The 23,229-nt window shown below is 39.3% G+C and overlaps 1 protein-coding gene across 2 annotated transcripts in view; it reads right to left on the bottom strand.

Moving 5' to 3' along the window:
* BEGAIN (brain enriched guanylate kinase associated) overlaps window positions 1-2,465 on the bottom strand; it is a 269,775-nt gene extending 267,310 nt beyond the window's left edge. For both annotated transcript variants that reach the window (XM_031953246.1, XM_031953247.1), the window contains exon 1: window positions 2,283-2,465. In XM_031953246.1, the coding sequence (XP_031809106.1) occupies window positions 2,283-2,333 (51 nt within the window). In that variant the 5' untranslated portion in view covers window positions 2,334-2,465. The remainder of the gene's footprint in view (window positions 1-2,282) is intronic.
* Between the last annotated feature and the right edge of the window lie 20,764 nt (window positions 2,466-23,229).

The raw sequence follows: 23,229 nt of genomic DNA, 5'->3' as shown, positions 1-23,229 counted from the left end.
GGCTTTGATCTCTCAGTCTAGGACAGAGTCTTATCTCTACTTAGACTATCTAGACTAGGGCAATATAAGCAAAGGAAATCCACTTTCACTCAGACCTGTCTGAACAGAACACAATGGGTCTGGATTCACCTAGATTAGCCTTTTGATCAGATCTAAACTTTCCTAGTTCCCAAGTCTCACCTAAAATTACACCTCATCATCAGTCATGTCCTTTACAATACTAAACTTTGACCTAATTTCTAAATGAGGAAATAGGAAAGGAAAAAGTCCTAAATCTCCCCAAATGTTAATAACTGGATATTTAAAAATAATTTCTCTCATAACAGCCCTTCATACATGTGAAGACATCAATAATGTTCTCTTTTCTTTTCCAGGCTAAATAGTCCAACTGTCTTCAACAAATCCTTTGTTATATTGTCCTTTCACTGCCAATCATTTCTCTTGGTGCCCTTTAGCTTGTCAGTATCAGTTAGAAAATGTGCCCCCCCCTTCCTTCCAGACTGATCAGAGAAGGACCACTTATTGGATAATTATGGGAATTGGACTAGACAGCCCTACTGGAGCCCTTCCCTTCTCTGAGCCTCAATTCAACTAGAATGTATTTAATGCCTACTTAAGCAGCGCTAAAGAAATGGAAGATGAAAGAGCCAGGGGGCACCTTCATCTCTGGATCTTTAAGTCTGTTGCCAGCATGGTATAGTAGAATGAACCCTGGATTTTGAGCCAAATGATCTGGGAGGAATCTCATCATATCCATCATATGGATCCATCATATCTCTGGAGCTTTGGGGCAAGTTGTTTCACCTTTGGACCTCAGTTTCCTCATCTGTTAAAACTGAGGCATCGCTTGAATCACACAGATAGCCAGGAAAGCATAAAGCATCAGAGAAAGGTGAGCTGCTACTCTGATTGTTACCTTGGGCCTCTGCCCCAGGGTTCTCCTTTCCTCCAGTGCTGAAAAACCTTAGGCTCCCCAGAGACTCTTTCAGCATGGGGGTGGGGGCGGGGAGTGTCACATGGTGCAGTAACTGAATTGGAGCCGCCAGTAGGGGCAGAGGATGGGGAAGCACAGGTTTTACTAAACAGGCTTTATTGCGACCTGGCTCAGCTGCTGTAGCTCCAGGGACTCCTATTTCTCCCTCCTTCTCTCTGAATCTCCAGAGCTTATTTAAGGCAGCAGCATCTGTTTACCTGAAATACTGACCCTCTGCTTCTTTCTGAACCCCAAGACCATACCTAATGAAGCGCAAAGGGAGTTGTGAGCTGAAGTGCAAAGAACACTCTAATGAGAGTTGGAAGACAGGGGTTCTCAGTGCTGGCACTACCATCAGTTAGTTGACTTTGTGACCTTAGGCAAATCCCTTTCTCTCTCTGGGACTCAATTTCCTTCTCTATAAAATGATGGTTGAATTTGGAGAAGATGATTAATAAGGTTCCTCCAAGTTCTAACAGTTTGTGATTGTGACCTGGGGGCAGGAGAGGAGGGTGGCAACCTTCGGGTCAAGGTAGGTGGGAGCTGAGTGCTTGGTGGTTGCTCTCAATTAGGGAGTCAGCCCTTAAGCATGTACACGAAAATCCCGAAACCAACTAGGCATTTAGCTGAAGGTTGAGGCATGCATGCTCTCCAGACCGAAAGCAGTCGGGGAGGGAACTATATATATACGTGTATATACATATATTTCCTCCCCCTGCAAGTGCACAACTGCAGTTTTCTTCCCGGTGCTTTTCACGCACGCAGTGACCAGGGAAGACCCGGGGCGCCACTCCCGGGCCAGGGAGCCAAGAAAGAAATCAGGCGGAGGCGTTATTCGGTTAATGCGTCCATATGGTCTTTGGAAATTACCACCGAATCGCCTCTGTCCCAAGCCCAAGCACTCTTGTCAGGCTAACCTAAAGGGGGCTTTTCAGAAGGGAGATTCTTTAGGCTGGGGCCGGTGGTGGTGCGAACCGAGGGCGGCGTGCGGAGGGGAAGTCCTGCAGTCGCCGGGGGCTGGACAGCTCCTGTGGCGGGTTCCCTCTACCTCCCTCCGCAGTCCCCGGAGACCACTGCAGGCGAACAGCAGAAGCTGGGGTAGGGGGAACTGAAGGGAGAAGTGGGATGGGAAAGAAGGGGGTGAGGTAGGAGAAGGAGGAGAGGGAAAGAAGAGGAGGGACAGAAGGAAGGGGGAGGGGAGAAGCGAGGGAGGTAAGGAAGGCTATAAGGTAGGGGAGAAGGGGGAGGGAGAGAAAGGAGGGGGTGACAGAGAGCGGGAGGGAAAAGGAGGGGATGAGGAGGTACTCACGGCGCGGGGGAGCCGGCCGGCCCTTCGCCTGCAGCCGCTGCTGCTCCACATGGTGACCCGCGGGGACGAGGCGCGGCAGCTGGGGAGGCTTTGCTCCCGCGGAGAGCAAGGCAGCCAAGCAGGCGCGTACGGGGCTGGCGCCGCGGCCCCGGCTCGGCCAGGCTGGGAGGCGCCCGCGCGGACTCTTCATGACGGAACAGGCGAGAGGCTGGACCACCGCCCCACCCCCACCCCATCCCTGACTTCCTTTACACAGACACCCCAGCTCGGGTCCTCGACCCCTGGGATGCAGCGCGAAGGAGAACCGCAGGCGGAGAAAGAACTAAGAGGAAACGCTGTGCCAAGGGTTCGAGTCCAAGTCTTGACTTCTGTGTCTTCTGTGACTTCCCTCAATGAGCCTCAGTTTCCCCATATGTAAATGACCCAGTAGGGATAGCTGATTCTAAGGTCCCTTCGAGTCTGGCATGCTATGGAACGCCCACCTTCAATCTCCATCACAGAATCCTTAGATTTGCTCCCTTTAAGGTTTGCTTTCCTCTACAGGAGGCCTTTCTTCATTTTCCGATTATGAGTCTTCACCTTCCAAGACTACATATAGACTTACATATATACTCAGTATTTTTCCTAATAGAATTTAAACTCTTTGAGGCCAGAGACTTTCTTTTGTCTTTTCTTGGCTCTTTGGCTGATTCATTTTTCTTATCTGAATTCACTGGTGTATTGAAACTTCTGGTGGGGAAATTCCTTTAGTTAAAGCACATCTACAGCTTAAAAAAATAAAGATATAGTCTCAGGTAGCTGCCTGGGTCAGAAAGAAATTACATGACCTGTCCCACATAAACTGTAGTCTACTCTGAGGCAGAGTTTTAACTGAGTCCTTCCTGAATTCAAAGCTAGCCTTCTATCCACCTTGCACAAAAGAGATGCCCAATAAATGCTTGCTGAGTTAAATTGAACATTATTTTTCTCAGGTTTCAGTTGCTGATTTTTGTTATGGTGCTTCTGTTTCTTCATGTTTCTTCTTTCTTGGTCTTAGGTGAATGAAAACTGAATACAGAAGAAACTAGTCTTCTAGTTTCCCAAATTCTTAGCTTGAGAATTAAGGGAGGAATGAGTTAGTTGGGATAGGGTTCAGCTGGATCACATATTTATTATGATTTGCTTTACTGTAGTACTTTACAATTTAAAAGCCACTTTACTTGCAAAAAATGCAAGGAGATAGTTTAAATATTGTTATCCCTGATGCACAGATGAGGAAAATGAACCTTGGGCAATTGAAATGACTGATCTAAGGTCACACAAATCGGTATCAGACCTAAATCATAAACCTAGTACGGTGACCTTTCTTTTACCATGCATACTGTATCTGGAGATGATTAGGGTTCAAATTATGGCTCTGACACTGCTTTCATTCATTCTAATTTGACCTACAAATAAACCCGGAAGGTAAGCAATGTTAGGTTTTTTTTTTTTAATCAATATTTAACAGATGAGAAAACTAAAAGCAAGAGAAATGAAAGGTTTGCTCAAGGTCACTTCATTATCCAGTGACAGAGGACTTGTACTGAGCTTTCCTGTTTCTCTTCAGTACTTCTTGCATTAAGATATATAGTCTCCCAGCATGAAGCCAGAAAGCAATTTCTACATTTGTAGCACAAGAACATTGCTCCCTCCTAACCCCAGTAGAAGCCTTGAGTGTCAATCTCTGGTTATCTTTGTTAACTTGTATACTACATATTATAGTGGAAAGTACTCTGGATTTGAAATGAGAAAACTTGGCTCCAGGTTCTAACCATACCACACACTACTATATGACCTAAGGAGCTCCTTCCCTTCTCCAGGCCTCAGTTCTGTCAACTATGTAGCTTATATAAATGTAGAGGTTCCTTATCCCAACTCCCATTTGACATGGGAAATTGGTTCCCTAGAGGGATGCCACATTTCCCCCTAAGAGTTTTAGGGAAAAACCTTGAAGTTCTGAAGTATATTTCTAATATTACTTAAATTCTCATCACAGTTTGTTTCCTCCTTTCCCAATATCACCAATGATTATCATTCCGATATCAGTAACCAATTGACATCAATGAACTTTTACAAAGTAATATTTACTAAAAACAAAAGAAAACAGCAAGAACCAAAATACTTCTGAACTTAGGAGCACGCTTTCCCCTTTACACATCTTTCCCTTCCCTCCCTGGGAAGAGTAGGTTCAAACTTAAAGTGGTGACTACAAACCATTTCCACCACTAAATTCATTTCTAAGTGTGGCATTAACAAGGAACAAGTCCTTCCCTTGCTTTAAAGAACCTACTTTTCTATTACCTGATTGATCCACTGCTAGATTGATTAAAGCAGGTTATAAGTCAGTGCTGGTTTCTTCTTGTTCAGCTGCTATACTTCTGGTGGTTCTTGTCACCTTTCAAAGCTAAAAAGGGTAAAGACTAGTTTCTTCTGTATTCAGTTTTCATTCACCTAAGACCAAGAAAGAAGAAACATGAAGAAACAGAAGCACCATATGTTCACAGTTAGTTATCTACCTTGGTGGGAGAGAATATCCTGCTGGTTCTACCCACCAGAAAGCTTATAGAAGTTCTTGCCTTGCTTGCTACCAGGGAAGAGAGAGTTTCTCCATAGGAGCTTTTTGTATGCAGTTTCATATCTAGTACAAGAGTCATTTAAAAGGGTTTTTGTAACTCCACAGTAAGTAGACAGGAAATGTTTACTGAATGCTTTTACAATAAATGCAGGGCCCCTCCATTATAAGTTTCTAGGCACTTCTAGAAGCACACTCTCCAAACCCCACCTTGGGGGTAAGCAGTGGGAAGACCACCTCCCACCTACCCAACCCTACATGTGCTCTGAGGACTGCACACCCATTAACCAGTGCCCTCGTTGCAGCCATAAAATGAAGGGTTTAAACTACACATTCTTTTTCAGGTTTCTTTTAAAAAATCTTATATTGACTTATAATAACTGAGAACTGGTTCTGAATGTGTTTTTTTAGCTTTTCCTATTGAATTTTGTTTATGTTGAATTTGCTTACTCTCTACCTCAAATATGTTAGACCTAAGATTATATTGCTAGCAAATCACAGATTCTCAGAGCTATAATGGAGCTCAGAGGACATCAAATCAGTCCTGTGCAATTATACTCCTACAATATCACTTTAATTCAATAAACATTCCTAAGCATTTACTATATGCTGGATGCTTTGATTACAAAGGGGGAGAGAGAGAGAGACAGAGAGAGAGACACAGAGAGAGAGTTTTGACCTCAAGAAATTTATGTCCTACTGAGGATGTGGCATTTATATAGATTATGAAAATAAATGCAAGATGATTTGAGGAGGGAGAGATTATAATCAATTTGAGGTGTTAGGAAATACTGCATGGAGGAGATGGCCCCTGAGTTATGCCTATTCCAAGAATCTGGTCATGAGAAGGGAGTACATTCCAGGAATGGGGGTAAACCTTCTTTCAATGCAAAAATGAAATGTTTGGTTTGGCTGGAATGAATAATATATGAAGGGGAATGATGTAAGGCTAAGAAGTTGGTACTTTATTTTAGTGGCAATAAGAAACAAATAACAACATCACTTATATAGTGCTCACTATGTGCCAGGTGTTGTGTTAAGCATTTTATTATTTCATTTGATCCTCACAACTCTGAAAGGTAGGTGCTATTATTATCTAGAATGACATAGAGTTATGCCTTCAAAAAATGATGGAGTGAATTGATGCTAAGTGAGGTGAATCAAGAATCAAGAAAACACTGTACCCAGTAACAAGAAGATTATGTAATGATCAACAGTGATGGACTTGATTCTTTTCAACAATGAGATGATTCAAGGCAATTCCAATAGACGTGATGGGAAGTGTCATCCATATCCAGAGAAAGAAAGAGAGAGAGAGAGACAGAGAAAAAGAGAGAGAGAGAGAAGAGAGAGAGAGAGAGAGAGAGAGAGACAGAGAGACAGAGAGACAGAGACAGAGACAGAGAGAAACAGAGAGAGAGAGAGAGAGAAAGAGAGAGAGAGAGAGAGCGAGCGCTATGGAGACTGAATGTGGATCAAAGCATGGTATCTTCACCTTTTTTATTGTTGTTTGTTTGTTTTTTTCTTTCTTGTGTTTTTTCCTTTTTGATCAGGTTTTTCTTATTCAGAATAATGAATATGGAAATATGTTTAGAAGAATTGCATATGTTTAACCTATATCAGATTATTTGCTGTCTTACTGAGGGAAGAGGTAGGAAGAAAGGGAGAAGAATTTGAAACTCAAGGTTTTATAAAGGTGAATGTTGAAAACTATTTTTGCATATATTTGAATAAATAAAATACTATTTAAAAAGAAAGAAAAATGTTGGAGGACAGTTCCAGGAAACTGGAAACAGGACATCAACTAAGAAAATGTCACTAAAGTTCAGATGAGAAGTGTCAAGAGTTAGAACTATGGTGGTTCCTATGAGAATGAAGAGAAAAAAAAAAGATGTCACAGAACTGCAACTAGTAATTGCAGGGATAGAGAGGAAGGGATAGAGCCATGGATTGCTCTGAGGTTGTTAATCTGGGTGACTGAGAAGAAGGTAATGCATACTACAGAAAAGAGGAAGTTTGGAAGCAGAAACTAGTGAATATTTCCATCTAGCTCTCAGACTGACAAGACTACAGAAAGATTGGTTCCAAGTATATCTTTTCTCAGATTTCTTAGATAAGTAACATTCCTTTTCATTTTCCTCACCACATGGTCTCTTCCTTGACATGCAGTCACCCTTAGTTTCCCATACTGTGCAGAAGTCATCACAAATACAAACATGTGCATATTCATGTACACACAAACAGACATCTGTCCTCCCATAGCTGAGAAACCCTAGAGGGGACCCAGGTGTGAAGAGTTCATCTCCTTCTCTTGCCTGCACCTGTTCCAGGGCAGACAATACCATTGTCAAAATATTTCCCAGGGTTCTTGGCAGGGAGAGTATTTTGTAAATCTTAAAGCAATATGTAAACTAGCAATACTGTGAATAATAATAGCTAGCATTCATATAACTCTTTAAAATTTGAGAGAACATTATGGATATTAGCTCATTTTATTCTCATAACCATTCTGGGAAGTAGGTACCATTATTATCCCCATTTTGCAAGTGAAGAGACTGACCCAGGCAGAGATTTAGTGACTTGCCCAGGTTGACACAGCTAGAAAGATGTAGGAGAAGCAGAAGGGAGAGAGGTACCATATAGTAGACAGAATGTAGCTACCAAGTGATTTCACAAGAGACAGAAATAGCACTGATCAATTCAGGTGTCAAGGTTCTTAGGAATCCCTGGCTTTCTACCCAGGCCAGATTAGATGCTGTCTCATGATTAATATCTGAAGTGTTTAACAGGTCTTCTTTTGACTGAGGCCGCATCCATTCAGCGATTAAGGATAGATAGCAATTGAGGCAAAGAATCTCCTCTTTCACCTCATTCAAAAAATCTAAATAAATAAATGAATGAGTGAATCTGGGAAAGGAATATGAATGGGCTTCAGTCAAAAGGAGACTTGTTGAAAGCCTTAGTATAGAAAAGCCAAGATGTCTCTCATTTCACCCAGGGCTATCTCCAGTTTTCATGATCTATACCTTGCCATCCAGATGACTCTGGAGGGAAAAGTGAGGCAGGTGACTTTGCACAGCCCTCCCTCACTTAAATCCAATTCACTTGCATGTCATGGAATCACCTCCCTAATGTTATGGTCCTCTTCGAGAATAAAGGACAAACAACATTTGATTGTAAGTGTTCACTCCTGAAATTGCTTCAGGCAAGATTTGAACTCAAATCTTCCTGATTTTAAGTCCAGCCATCTAGGTGTCTTTTAAGATGACCAAGTTAAACTATTTTATTATTTGAAGAGGGAATATCCAAAAAGTTGAAGATTGATTTCATCAGCTCTAAATGCTGATGCTGAATGGTCACCCTGTGTTGCTGAATAGCTATTATGTTTAAAAGTGATTCTGATTGTACATGTGCTATATTTCTCCTATTAGACCATGAGAACCTTGAGAACAACTGGTGGCATAGTGGAGAGAGTGCCAGGCCAGGCCTTAAGTCAGTGAGTTCAAATTTAGCCAGGGACAGTTAATAACTGTGTGATCCTGGTCAAGTCACTTAACTCTGCCTCAGTTTTGTAAACTGCAAAATGGAAATAATTATAGCCCCTACCTCCTAGGATTGTTGTGAGGATCAAGTGAGATTATATTTGTAGTGAGGAAACTGAAGCAAATAGGTGACTTGTCCAGAGTACCACACAGTTTGTCTGAGGCTGAATTTGAATTCAGGTCTGCCTGACTCCAGCCTGGCACTCTATCATTCCACCTAGCTACTCTCAAGGTACACATAGTCTAAAAGAACAATCACAAAACCTTGAGGGCAGAAACTATCTTTTACTACATCATCTTCCTCCCAGGACATGCTGGACTGACAGAGACTTCTGACATTTCAACACTGACTCATAGGGAAGTATTGTGGGTGTTGTCTACAGTGCCAGTGCCTAAAACACTACAAACTCATTCCTTTCTATCCACTCACACATCATCTATCCTATCACTGTCTCCCCTGAGATATTTCAAATGCATCATAATTGGTTTTCCTGCTTTTTGATTTCCCCCTTTTCAATCCATCCTCCTTCACAGATCTGCCAAGTTTTTATTCCTAAAACACAAGCTTGATCAAGCCACTCCATACTTATAATCTTCAATAACTCTCCACAGCATGGATAATAAAATGGAAAATCTTCCACCTGACATTTAAAGCCCTTTCTTCTTTAGTGTCTTTGTTCCTAGTCTTTTGTTCACTATTCAAGTCAAACTGACCTCCTAGTTGTTCTTATACACACCATTCTATCTCCCTCCTCCATGTATTTTAAAATTTTCTTTGCATAGGTAATTTCTCAATTTTAGAATGCACACACCTGACTTTTGGAATCCCTGGTTTCCTACCCAGGAAAGCTCAGGTGCTATTTCCTGCGCAAGACTGTTCCTAATACTTGAGGTAATCATCTCAAGTTCTTTGTTCTTTGTCTCTTGACATTATTTGGTCCCAACTTTGTAGCTGCTTACCTGTGTACATGTTGTGTCTCTCCTCCCTTTCCTCCCACCACTCCCCTTAGGAAAGGAATATAAGCTTCTTGAAGGCAGGGGATGTTTCATTTTTGCTTTTGTATTTTCAATGTGCCAGGCATAGTGCTGGGCACACAAGTGCTTAATAGATGTTTGTTAAATTGAATTGAGGTGTTCAGGAAATATTTTCTGAATAGATGAATGAAAACACATGTGTAATAGCATCTCACGGGACAGGTTTTAGAGAGTCAGGGACCATGTATATTCCCTCAAGTATTTTCTACAAGGCCACTGTCTTTGTTTCTCATAGTATTTCTACAGGACCACATGCATAGTGGGTATTTAGGAATTATTTGTTGAATAGATGAATGAATGAATGAGTACAAAACCATGTTAGAGTATAGTCTCCAGTGGGCAGAGACCATGTTGTATGTTCCCCATAGTTGGGGAAAGCTTGTACACAGCAGGTTTTCAGGAAATGTTTGAGGAACAGAAGAATGAATAAATGTTAGAGATGTATGGTGTGGTTACACCATTTTAGAATAAAGGTTGTGCAGAAGCAGGGATTCTGCCCTATAGTTTCTAGAGTAACCCTCACAGTTTCACTCATCACCAACATCCTCCTCACATTGCAGGGACAAGAGATTGACAAGCCCACTCCAGAAATATCTGAGACAGCAGCTAGTGCTTTCAGTAGGGAGGTTGTAAATGCTATGCAAAACCCCCCTACACTCCCCTCTTGCTCAATATATATTTAGTGGAGGGGCTCAGGGGCAGAATCCACACAAGGGAAGACTCTTGAGAATATTGGAATTGGCATCAAAAGTTCTGGATTCAAATCCTTGTTCTGCCCCTTACTTAAAAGAAAGTACTCTTGGGAAATCACACAAATTCATTGGCCATAATTTTTAGCCACTGTAAAATGAAGGGTTGAGGTGATATGATTTCTGAGACTCTTTCAGCTCTAAATCCAATGATCTTTTAAGTACACACCAACTCCTTCCTCTCTGCTTAGGAAGAGGACATTTTGGGAGAGGGAGGGGAGAGATGCAAGGATAATACAACCAGATTCCCCCAGATGGGTCCCTAGCAACGCTCAGCTCCACTTGTTTTCTTAATAAAGTATTTGCTAGAGGAATTTCATTCTCTGCCGGAGGCTCAGGCTTTGAGTCATCGCTCTCATAAAGAGGCGGGTGGCTTCTGAAAGCTGGGAAACCTGCCTTCTGTGCAATGATGGAGAGGAACCATTTGGCTTCCATTTTACAGGAAGCCGTGGCCCCAGACAAAGGCCCATCAAACATTCTCCTCTCTTCTGTACTAAACTGAACTTTAGCTGATCAAGAACTGAGATTTTGTGCTGAAAGCACAATCTTTAATGCTAGAAGGGGTAATCTTGTCAAATTTGCAGTTGAGGAAATTGAGGTCCATAAAAGTTTTTTTGTTGTTTACCAAGTTCTACACTGAATCTAAAACTTAGTACTGAGAATTGTGTAATATAGAATCAAAAAATCATAAAGCACAAAGAAGACTGCTAAAGTAGAAAGGAATTCAGACTGATAGTTGAAGGCTCAGATACGAGCCTGTTCTGTGTGTTTTTGGATTCAATAACACTTATTCCATATTTAACATCTTGTTAGCTTGAATGCTTGCAAAAGAGCCTAGGACCCCTTTGGGGAGGGCCAAAGGATAAAGACCCAGGTTTTTCTTAGGTGAAGAAACAAATCAGAGAGATTTTGTGAGACTGTTGAGTCTCCCCATCCCCTAAAAATGGTGCTTTGAGGATCTTGAGTCAGGGGCTAAGGATCAACTTTGTCTCTCCCCTAACACATAGTATAATACTTTGCTCACAGTAAGTGTTTAATAAATATTTGTTGAATTTAATTCACTAGTCTTGCCCAGTGGCTCACAGCTGCAATCATGTACTAATTAGAATCCCAGCAGTTGCCTATGAGGTTTTCTAGCCAGGATAACATTCTTTTCAGCCAGTAGGGAGGTCTTTGGCTCTGCCTAGTTTTCAATTCTGGGGATTTAGCCCATTAGAATGCACCCATTTAATATCACAGACAAATGGAAAGCTACTCCATAAGGGGTGGTTATAAATCTCCTTCCCATGCTTTGTAATCACTATAAATAAAGTATATACCATCCGAAGATTAATACACTCACTATCCAGTGTCATCCACTGCAAAGCTCATAAATACATCCTATTTCCTCACAAACACAAATCCACATGAAAAGATCAACTATTGTAAGGCAACTAAGGGGGTTTATAATAAACTCCAGAATGTCAGAGGGAGTTTATTATAAACTTCAGAGTGTCAGAGCTGGATGGGACAATAGAAATATTTTGGTTCAAACCCCCCATTTTACTGGTAAAGAAATTGAGGCAGACTTAAGGAAATGGCTTGGCCTCTTGCTTTTCAAACCAGAACTCTTTCTACTACCCTACTATATTAATCTTATGCTTAATAGGTGAATCTGCTACTCTGTCCTCAGCCATCTAAGGAGAAAATCTGGAAAAATCTAAACTTTAACTTCCCTTAATAACTGAGTTTGGAAAACTTAAAGCAACACTCAGAGTCAGTTGGAGAACCCCATTTCCACCTCCACACACATATAAACACATGTACATACATATACTGAAATACTCTAAATAGGTAATTAAGAACCAATCTATCACATTTCCATTCTAATCATTGGTATATAAAGCATCACTGTTTATAGCTAGCAGTGCTGTCAAGAATGCTCTTTATTTCAGAAGTCTAATGATCCTCCTGGCCCTATACAAAATGTTAGCTATTAGTGAGTTCAGGTTTAAAATTCAAATCTTCCCAATAGCTCTGCTCTGGAAGGCAGAATCAAAATGGCAGACTGAGAAGAAGCATTTTTTTCCTAGCTCACTTAGCACATCTCCAAGCTAGAAAATGCACCAGACTCAATTTTGATTGGAAAAGTCAAGGAGTCACAGCGAGTCAATCCCCTGCCCTGCTCCCAGCCCTAGCCAGCTTCCAAAGAGAGACTAGGGCTCTAGAAATAGTGGTTAGGGGAATGGCCAGGAGCACAACTGGTATAGTAGAGGAACATTCCAATGCTCATAGAAGGAAGGGGAATTGAGACAGAACATCAGGATAGGAAGCATTGAGCAGAAAGAGATCCTTGAACTAGTGGTAAGAACAGGAACAGTGCAGTGCTGTTGCCCATTGCCCAGTTCCAGATCACAGATTGCAGAGTGGTAGAATTGTGAACAAGCATGGACCCTAGGTGAATACTACACACAGAATAAGTCTTGGAAGTTTTAGAAGCTATATGGTTCTGAGTCTAGCAGCAGAGCAGCAACTCAGTTTTAACCTTTTCTCCAGCATATATGGCTGAAGTAAAATAATCAAAGCAGGAGACCATTGTTGAATGAAGAGCCAGCATTTCAGTCACTCAGAATCTATAGAACTTCCTATGGGCTAAGAATCATTGAGTTTAATAGGAGTCTATGGAAACTTAAGTACACACAAACCATTAGACCCAAACCTGGGTCTTACTAGCTTCAGACTAAGAGAGCAGGTGAAAATGTCCAGCCTCCAAGACTGAGCTATAAAGCAGAACATAAAAGCACTGATGTGCAGATTCAGACAACCCCCACTCTCAGAAGTGAGTAGAGCTCAATCCTAACATAAAGTCTAAAGTAAAAAAAAAATAGACTGGAAAAATGAATATCCAAAAAAAAAAAAAGAAAAAGAAAAAAAACGCAACCATACAAAATTACTCTAGGGAGGGAAACTCAAGACACAAGAAAATAATAATTCAAAAAGATCTAAAAGTAAAGTCTCATTAAAAACGGCAAGTTGGATGCAAGCCCAACAAAAATTTCTAGGACTTAAAGAGAATTTTAAAAAAGAATAAAAAAAAAACCCAAACAAAAAGCCAAATAAGAATAGCATAGGGAAAATTGGAAACATACAAGAGAGTTATGAAAAGATATTTAATAACTTAGTAAAAGAGGTGTAAAACTTTATAAAATGAAATAGATGAAAATTTGAATAGGGGTCAAATAAAAACTAATGACTTTTTGAAACACAAAGGAATAATAAAATAAAGTAAAAAAACTTAAAAATAGAAGGAAAAATGTGAGCTATTTAATAGGAAAAATAGCTGACCTGACACATAAATTAAGGAGATATAATTTAAAATCACTGGAGCACCTGAAAGTCATGAATGGAAAAAAAAAGAACCTACACATATTTCAAGAAACTATAAAGGAAAACTATTCATATATCTTAGAATTAGATGGCAAAGTAGAAATGAAAAAATCTACCAATTACCTCCTAAAAGAAACCCCCAGGAGTATCATAACCAAAATCCAGACCTCCCAGGTTAAGGAGAAAAGGTTGAAGGCAACCATAAAGAAATAGTTAATATGTCATGGAGTCATAGTCAGGATCACATGAGATTTAGCAGCCTCTACTAAAAGGAAATAAAGGGCTTGTAACATGGTATTTCAGAAGACAAAGGATCTTGGATGACAACCAGGAATCACCTATCCAGGACAACTGACTATATAACCCTTCAGAGAAAAAAATAAATATTTAATAAAATAGAGAACTTTCAAGTATTCCTGATAAAAAGACCAGAGCTTGGCATTCAAATACAAGATTCAAAAGAACGGTAAAAAGGTAAATATGAGTGAGAAAGCATAAGAGATTAAACACAGAGTTAACTGTTTATATTCTTATATAAGGAGATGATACATATAACTCCTTAAAACTTTATCATCACAGGCACATTAGAGGGAGTCTAATTAGACAGAGGGCTTGTGTATGAATCTACTATTTTGTATGATATCAAAATAAGAATGGAAAGGTGGAAAGAGGAAGGTACTGAGAGGGAAAAAATGGAGAGCAAGAATGGGGAAAATTATACATTGAAGGAAGCTATCACTCTATTTTTCTCCATGACAGGTAGCTTTTTGTAGCTAATTGTATACTATTGTCTTCACTTTCTTTGCTCTCACTTTTTTCTTAACTGGCTTCTGATCTCATTATTCAACTGAAACTATTTTCTCCAAAGTCACCAAATCTAAGATTCTTTTTCTTAATCTTTATCCTTCTTGACCTTTCTATAGTCTTTCATGATCATTAACACCATCTTCTGTCTTTTTTTTTCTAGGTATTTAAGACACTGCTCTCTCCTGGCTCTTTTCCTTCCAATATGACCAATGCTCTTGATTTCATTCCCTTAATTTTGTCCATGTCATGTCCATTAACAGTGAGTGTCCTCCATGACTCTGTTTTGGGCTCTCAGTTCTTCTTCCTATATACTATTTTCTTTGATGATTTCATCAATCCCCATGGATTTAATTATTATTTCTATGCCAAAGATTCCCGGAGTTACTAATCCATTCTTAACTTCTTTCTTGATTTTTAGTTTTATATCTCCAACTAATTAAAAATATCTCAAACTGGATGTCCCATCAACATCTTAAATTCAAAATGTCCTCAACCATATTTGTCCTCTTTCCCCCCAAACTCTCACATCTTTCTAACTCTCCTTTTACTTTTAAAGGTATCATCATCCTCCCTGTTACCTAATCTCACAATCTCAGCGTCATCTTCAAGTCATTCATTCTTTTTTCTAAACAATTGTTAAATCCTGTCATTTCTTCCTTTATAATATGTCTTGTTTACTTCTATTTCTCTGACACTCCCATCAACCTAGCATAGCTTCTCATCATCTCATGACTAAATTATTGTGATAGCCTCTTAGTTGGTCTTCAGGCCTCAAGTCTCTCCTCATTCCTGTCTATCCTATACTTAGTTGTCAAACTGATCTTCCTAAAGTGCAGGTCTGATCTTATCACTATCACTTCCCCATTAAATCAACTCCAGTAACTATTACCTCCAGTTCCAAATATAACATCATCTATTTAGCTTTCAATGACCTTCAAAACCTGGCCGATTTTTACCTATAAAGTCTTCTGATACCTTATTCCTTTCTTCTCACTCTTATTCCCCATATATTCTGTGGTCCAGCAACACTAAATCCTCTTACAAGACATTATCGCTCCAGTCTTCACATTTTCTCTGGCTGTCCCCATGTCTGGAACCACTAACTCTACCTCCTGGATTTTCTGGTTTCCTTCAAGTTTCAACTAAAATTTAACTTTATACAAGAGCCTTTTCCAGTCCTAGTTAATATCTTAGTGTCTTCCCTCTGAGATTATCTCCAATTAATTCCATATATGATTTTGTTTGTACATAATTGTTTGAATGTTCTCTCTCCTGTTAGATTTTGACTCCATAAGGGCAAGGTCTGTTTTTTGCCTTTCTTTGTATTTTAAGCACTTAAGATAATGACTGGTACAGAATAGAAATTTAATAAATGCTTGCTCTTTTCCTCTTGTCCACCTAGCTGAAGCACCAAGTCAGGCTGACTTGGCTTGGATTAAATTGTAAGTTGTAGATACCCAATATCATAATAGAAAGGTAATAGTGATCATTTAGTTCAACCCACTCATTTTACAGATGTGGAAACCAAGATGGGGGTGGTAGTGGTAGAATTTCTTGGCCATTGACAGTGATACTAAATAGAATCTAGCACAAATTTTTTGAATACAAATTTAAGATTCTTACTATACCTTGGTGCTTGAATAATTGGTGATTCTAACCTAGCCCCTAAAGCTATAATCCAGAGAAATAGAAAAGGAGCAGACATCCTCACCATCTGCGAACCAGCTGCTATTTATAGCAGAGGGAAGTTAGCCTACTGAGCAATGAGGTATCCTCAGGGAGAGATAGATGAGGCAAACCTTGACCACCATCTCCAATTACTGACCAAAAGCCACCAATGGACAAATGCCAAAGCCCCTGCTTCCTTGGGAGCTTTATTTAGTAGAGATCTATGAAAGAAAGTTCTTAAAAAGTCTTTGTCATTGTCAAATTATTCAGCACTCTGAACTAAATATGGTTTTTAATTAGTGGAAATTGCATTAAAGAATATACATCATGATCTGTTTTGCCTCCAAACTCCAAGGACTAAAGACTTTTCCATCTGATATAGCTAAATAATTTCTTTGTATATTTTTTCTCCTTTCAAATGTGATCTCTTAGAGAATTGGGACTATTATGCTTTTTTATTCTTCTCTCTGAGGTTAGTCCAGTATTTTGCATACTGTATGCACTTAATAAATACCTTTTTTCCCTTTAATTCAATCATTCAGTGTAGAATTCATTTTACTAAACAGTTACTGGAGCCCTTTTATGTGCCAAACATGCTGAATCCTGGAGATAGAAAGATAGATATAGAAAATGTGCTGCTCTCAAACAGCTTACAATCTAATTGGGGGGATGATGTAGAGAATGAGATAAAGATATATTCACACCCACAATCTTACCAGCGATCTCCATATTTCATGCCATCATAGGTCATGATGAGCTCTGCATTCCCCAGTCTACAATCCAGAACTAATTATATCTATATAGATGACTGTCAGATCTATATATTCTCTTCTGAGCTTTAGTGCCATAGTACCAATGTATTAACCTGCATGTTCCAGAAACATCTCAAAATCAATATCTACAAAATGGAACTTTATCTCCATTTCCTCCTTCTGAACTTTTCTATTACCTGTTGAAAGCATGATCATCCTTGTAGGCATCCAGGTTCATTATCTCAGTCATCCTTAACTCCTCAATCTCCATTGCCCCTAAACAGTCCCAAATCTTGTTGTTTCTTCCTGTGAGCATCTCTCAACCATCCAGATGTTACTATTTACAAGATCCTCTAGTATCATCTCTAACATGGCCTATTGCAACAACCTCCTAATTGGTAATCCTGACTCTGGTGTCTCACCTCTCTAATCTGTCCTCCATATAGCTGCCAGAATGATTTTATGAAAGCCTTGTTCTAATCATGTCATTCCCCTATTTAAAATTACTCTAGAGTCAAATACAAATTTAATTTAAAGCTCTTCATAACCTACCTTTCTAGGGTTATTATACCATACTCTCTTTCATCCATTCAGTGGTGCAAACAAATTGATTTTCTTGCTATTCTTCATTAAAATATGCCATCTCTTCTCTTCATACCTTTGAACAGGTCCTTCATGCCTGGACAAAAATCCCTTCTCTCCTCTGCTTTTTAGAATTCCTAATTTTCTTCAGTTGTAATGCATTCAACTTGAAGCCTTTCTTGTCTATCCCCAAACATTTAGCACCTCCCCTATATACATCCCCCCCAAATAATATATGTACACATACACATATGCATATATTGAAGCACATGCATACATTCATGCATATATATGTATAACTCATACATATATATATATATATATATATATATACCCCTCTCCCCCTCCCAATATGTAAGTTCCTTGAGGATAGGAATTGTTTCATTTTTGTCTTTGCATCTCTAGCATTTAGCCCAGTGTCTCTGTCATAGTAAGTTCTTAACAAATAAATGCTTATTGCTGACAAAAGACTAAGTGAAAGTAAAAGAACTCACCCTGTGAGGTAGATGGAGCTGAGCAGCCATACAGAGACAAAATTCATCTCTCACTTTCCTCAAATTGAACACATACAACAAAGAGTGGTGTATTTGTTAATATTTCCATTCACTCTTCCCTGCCCTTCCACATTACAAGGTTCCCTTTCAGATGGTGCTGGAACATTCAGCAGGCTCTGTTTCATCTCTGGTTGCCAAAGCAGCAGATGGCTGGTGAGATGGTGGGGGTGGGGAGGAGGGGAGTTGAGGGGAACAGTTTTGATTGAGCTCCACTGGTTCAGACTATGGCCCATGTACTCGAGGGTTGTTCTGTATTTATAGAAGAATGACATTGCAGGCCTTCCATTAGCTCAGGCTCTAAATGAATTGCTCCTTCTCTTTTGTTTCCAGTAACCAATCAGTCATCCACACCTGCTGATTCTGGAGATGCTGGTCCCAGACTTTAGTTAAAGCATCACTAGCTTGCTGTGTGACCTTGGACAAGTTATCTCCCTCCAGTTTGTGGTCCATAAAAAAGGTCTTGTGGAGCTCCCTCAGAAAAGTTCCTTCTAGTTCTGACAGTCCAAAGCGACAACATGAATCTTCACCACAAGAGCAATCTCTAGTTTTCTGCAAGTATTATTTCAACTCTCATCTTCTGGTCTTTCCTTAAGGGTCTTTCCAGTTCTATTGTCTTTCCATCCAAGCCCCATGTTTTTGTTTTATATGCTTCTTGATTTTACTTTTTGGTTTATATGCTTCTAATAGGAAAGACAACATATACACATAAATCATATGTATATGTATATGTTATCTCTTCAATTAGAATATAAGCTCTTTGAGGTCAGGAACTGACCTGTTTTTGTCTCTTTATTCCTAGAACTTGATCCAGTGCCTGGCCTTTAGAAAGTACTTCCCAAATGCTTGTTAATTGGTTGCTTTCCCTTCTTCTGGGTTATAATTGCTGCTTCTGTGGTGGTTATTGGTTCTTGCCCTTCTCCTTCACTTTTTCTGGAAGAAATCAGGGTTAATTTGCATAGAGTTGCCTCAGAGGAAAGAAAAGAATATGAAACCTTTATGAACCTTCAGAAGAACTTAGACTGAGCAGGAATCATTGATGTCCTGGGAGTGTCATTAGATAAGTGGGATTGATTTATCTTTGACTGGTCAGAAGCAAGAAGGAAATTTAGTAGAACAGGACAAATAGAGAGCAGTCTTACAGCTGTCCATATGAGGACTTGAGAACAGGGTATACATTGTCAGATACATTAAATATCGTTGAAAAGAGCTGTAATGCTGGCAGCCAAGACAGCAGTACAACCATCCTACTGGACTTATATTTGAGATAGATTCTACAGGCAAATTGTCCCTACAACCAGAGGTGAACCAGTTGGAATGCTAGATAATAATCCAACTCAATGTTTCATCTCTCTCCTCTGTACATCCTGACAAGCTATTCCCTGTGTGTGGAAATTACTCCTTATTCGTTTCCATTTCTCAGAAATTTTTTCTTCCTTCTAGGCTCAAATCAGATATGGAATGGATGCTGTGAAGCATTTCCTAATTTTCTTATTATTAATGTTGCCCCCTTCAATTTGGACACCAAGGTGGTGCAATGGATTGAGTGACAAAACTGGAGTTAAGGAACTCTCATCTTCCTGAGTTCAAATCTGATCTCAGACACTTACTAACTGGGTGGCCCTGGGCAAATCATTTAACCTTGTTTACTTCTATTTTCCTCATATGTAAAAATGAGCTGCAGAAGGAAATGGTAAACTTTCCAGTATCTTGCCAAGAAAACCTCAAATGTGATCATGAAGAGTTGGATAAAACTAGAAATGACTGAACTCCTTAAAGTCCCTTTCATTAGTCTTTTTTAATGTGTGCGTTGTATGAATGTTAAGCTCCTTGAGAGCAGATACTTATTCATTTTTACCTTTGTATCCCTGAACCACAGGAACCTTACAGGTCTCTGGAATTAGGACAAAACTGATCCACCAGAAAGAAGGAAAGTCTAGACTTGACTAAGTTGGTTTGGATATGAATCCTTCTCCATGGGTAAAGTCTTATTTGTGCTTGATGCTTTATGGATACCTGAGTGCTTGTAATGCACACATTACAATTGGAGGAATACCATATTTCCAGTTTCTTAGGTTCTATTTGGGTAAGGACACACAAACAAATATATATCAACAATATCTATCTGGGCCCTTCATTTCACAAAGGTATTTCTGACATAAGAATTATAGTTTTTCTTCTATTGCTTTCAGTTATGAATTTTCACATATTTCTCTACTAATTCTACTGTTTTATGACTATAATTCCATTTTTGCAATATCTCATAATTGTTCTTTCTTAATTCCCATTGCTACAACATCTAGCTTAGACCCCAGCTTCTTAAATTGCCATATGGAGTCTCATAACTGAATGTGGGAGTTGCAAAATTATGATTTGTTATCAGTAGATGCTTGATTGTATATTTGTTTTATACACCTGTATACCTAGGGTCACATAAAAAAATTTATTGGATGAAAAGAGGTTTTGAGTGGAAAAAAATTAAGAAACCCTGATCTAGACCTTCCTTACCCTTATATTTTTGTTATTGTTGTTGAGTTGTTTTCAGTCATATTAAACTCTTTGTGACCCCATTTGGGGTTTTCTTGGAGTGGTTTGCTATTTCCTTTTTAAATTTATTTTACAAATGAAGAAACTGAGGTAAGCAGGGTTAAGTGACTTGTTTAGGGTCATACATCTAGTATGTGTCTGAGTCAGGATTTGAATTCAGGTCTTCCTGATTCCAGTTTTGACATTCTATCCATTCTGCCACCTAGCTGCCCACCTTATACCTGGATGACCACAATAACTTCCTAAATGATCTACTTTTCCTAGGTTTCTACCCACTCTGAGTCATGTTGCATACTATTACTCAATGAAGTATTACTATTACTCAGTAATTCCATTATAGTGTGGTCACTTTCCCATCCTTATTCCTAAATTCTATCTTTGCTTATTTGAGTACTATCCAAAATGTGCCTTCTCCTTCACTTGTCATCAATTCAAATTCTTTTTATCCTTAGCTCATCACATCTCCTCCATAGAGTCTTTCTTGAGACCCACAGTCATCTTTCATACTTTGAAAATCTTTGCCACAGGGTACAGTTATTCGAACTTTATTTCCTTCTTCCTTGTATAGTAACCTAATTCTATGTTTATTAGTTTAATTTCCTCAACTGGAATATAAACAATTCTTCTGTAAGGATTTGTTTAACCCACTTCTGGAAACATATTAAGTGCCCAGGAGATACTCACTGAAGCTGTGCTTCCAGAAATATATTCTATTCAGGGCAATAAGACTGGAAAGGTGATCATAATAATGATGATGATATGATGATGATGATGATGATGGTGAGGAGGAGGAGGACGAGACTGAGGAGACTGAGGTGAGTAGATAATAGTAATAATGATAATAATAATGTTTAATAATAACCTACTATGTGCCATACTTGATGCTAAATACTTAAAAAATTATCTCATTTGATCCTTACGACAATCCTGGTGCTATTACAATTCCCATTTTACAGTTAAGTTGGACAAAAGTGACTTGTGCAAGGTCACACATCTAGCAAAGCTGGATTTAGACTCTGGTCTAAATGTCCAGGATTTTACAGATGGACTTCAGGTAAAAATCTCCCTAATAGGGAAACTATTCCAGTTGTTCTGACAAGAGGTGATAAGACCTGAAACAGGATAGTGATTGTGAGTGTGGAAGAGGGAATGGATGCAAAGGATATTTTGGGGACAGAATCAATAGAACTTAATGACTGATTAGATGTTAGGGGCAAAGGGGAGGGAGTCAAAGATGACTCAGAGGTTGAGTCTGGGAGACTGGAAGAATGTTATTAACAGCAACAGGAAATTCAGAAGGAGACTTCTTGGAGGGGGAGATGAGGCATTTGACTACACTGGATTTCAAGGGCTAGTGGGACATCTAGGTAGAGATAGGTGTCCAGGACACTCTGAAGATGTGGAATTGGAACTTTGGGAAATAGCTCAGGGCTAGAGATTTGGGATCTCTAGGACTAGAGATGATACTTTAAAGCTCTGAAAACGAGATCTGAGGAGTATATAGGGAGAAGGCCAAAGCAAGGCACTTCAGAAATACACACTGGGTAGGGGGCAGGAGGAGACTGGAGGAACCAAAGGAGCATTTAGGTTTAGAAAGCTTATCAGGAAAGCCTTCTCTACCTTTGCCTGGCAGCTTAATTAATGTTGTTAGAAAATATCTGGAGCAAAGAAGCATGAAGTATGATTAGTAGGGAAGGTACCTGCCATCAGTCAGATGTATTTATTCCCTTTTTGACAAGGCACTAATGGGTTGGCCCTCAGTGGTGTGAATTTTCCAAAAAGGTCACCTCTCTTCATAATGAAATATCTTTCTTTCAATCAAGTACTCTCTCTGACAGGGACAGATGGGTGACCTATTACACCAACACCAGCTAAAGCCACTCTTTTCAATGTAATGAAACATTTTCTTCCTCTCTCCTCTTTTTAAAAACGGAAGCATGTAGAATAAGATCCTATCCATTACTATTAACAGACAGACAGGTACCACTATATTCTTTCTTGGAATGGCATTTTGACTGATTGAAGTTTGCTCTGGCCAAGAGGATTTTTCAGAACAGGTGTTCTGATTTCTTAATTCATTTCAAAGGGAAGCTTTCTGAAAGGTTTAGTGGGAGTGACAAAGCTTGACAATTGCCTGCACCTGGACAAGAAGGCCCCATTTTTGGAGGGCTCAGAGGAGAAAAGACCTAAAATGGGATTAAGTTAATATGTATATCTCAAAGGATTATAGGTTTTAGAATTTGGAAGAACTTTTGTGATTTGTCTGTCACAACTTCACCATTTTACAGATAAAGAAACAAAGAGGAAAGCTGCTTCACAAAGTCACCCAATTAATGATAGAACATGAATCCAGTTCCTCCTTCCTCTCTGCCATATCTGATGCCTTTTGTATTTATTTATTGAATAGGACCATAAATGATAGATAGTAAATAATTTTTACCATACTCCTAATTTCACAATGTTGTTTTCTTGCTTGGGAAATCACTAAGATTTCTTGTTTCATTACTTCCAAAATTCCATACTAGGCCTTTATAGCTTTCTTCTGTTTAGTTTGGCTTCTCCAGAATATTATTCAAACCAACCAGATTCATCTCCTTACTCTTCCCCAAATATCATGCTTATCCCTAAGGTGATACATGCTTAAGATTCAGATAGGACAGTGAGTTTCCTTACTGAAGCAACAGCTAGATGTGTATTTGTCAGAGATGCTTTCTGTGGGTCTCATAATTTACGTAGAAATTATAGATTAGATTTT

Source organism: Sarcophilus harrisii, chromosome 2 (genome assembly GCF_902635505.1).
Source record: "Sarcophilus harrisii chromosome 2, mSarHar1.11, whole genome shotgun sequence".
NCBI lineage: Eukaryota > Metazoa > Chordata > Mammalia > Dasyuromorphia > Dasyuridae > Sarcophilus > Sarcophilus harrisii.
This window is presented reverse-complemented; position numbering and strand designations above follow the sequence as displayed.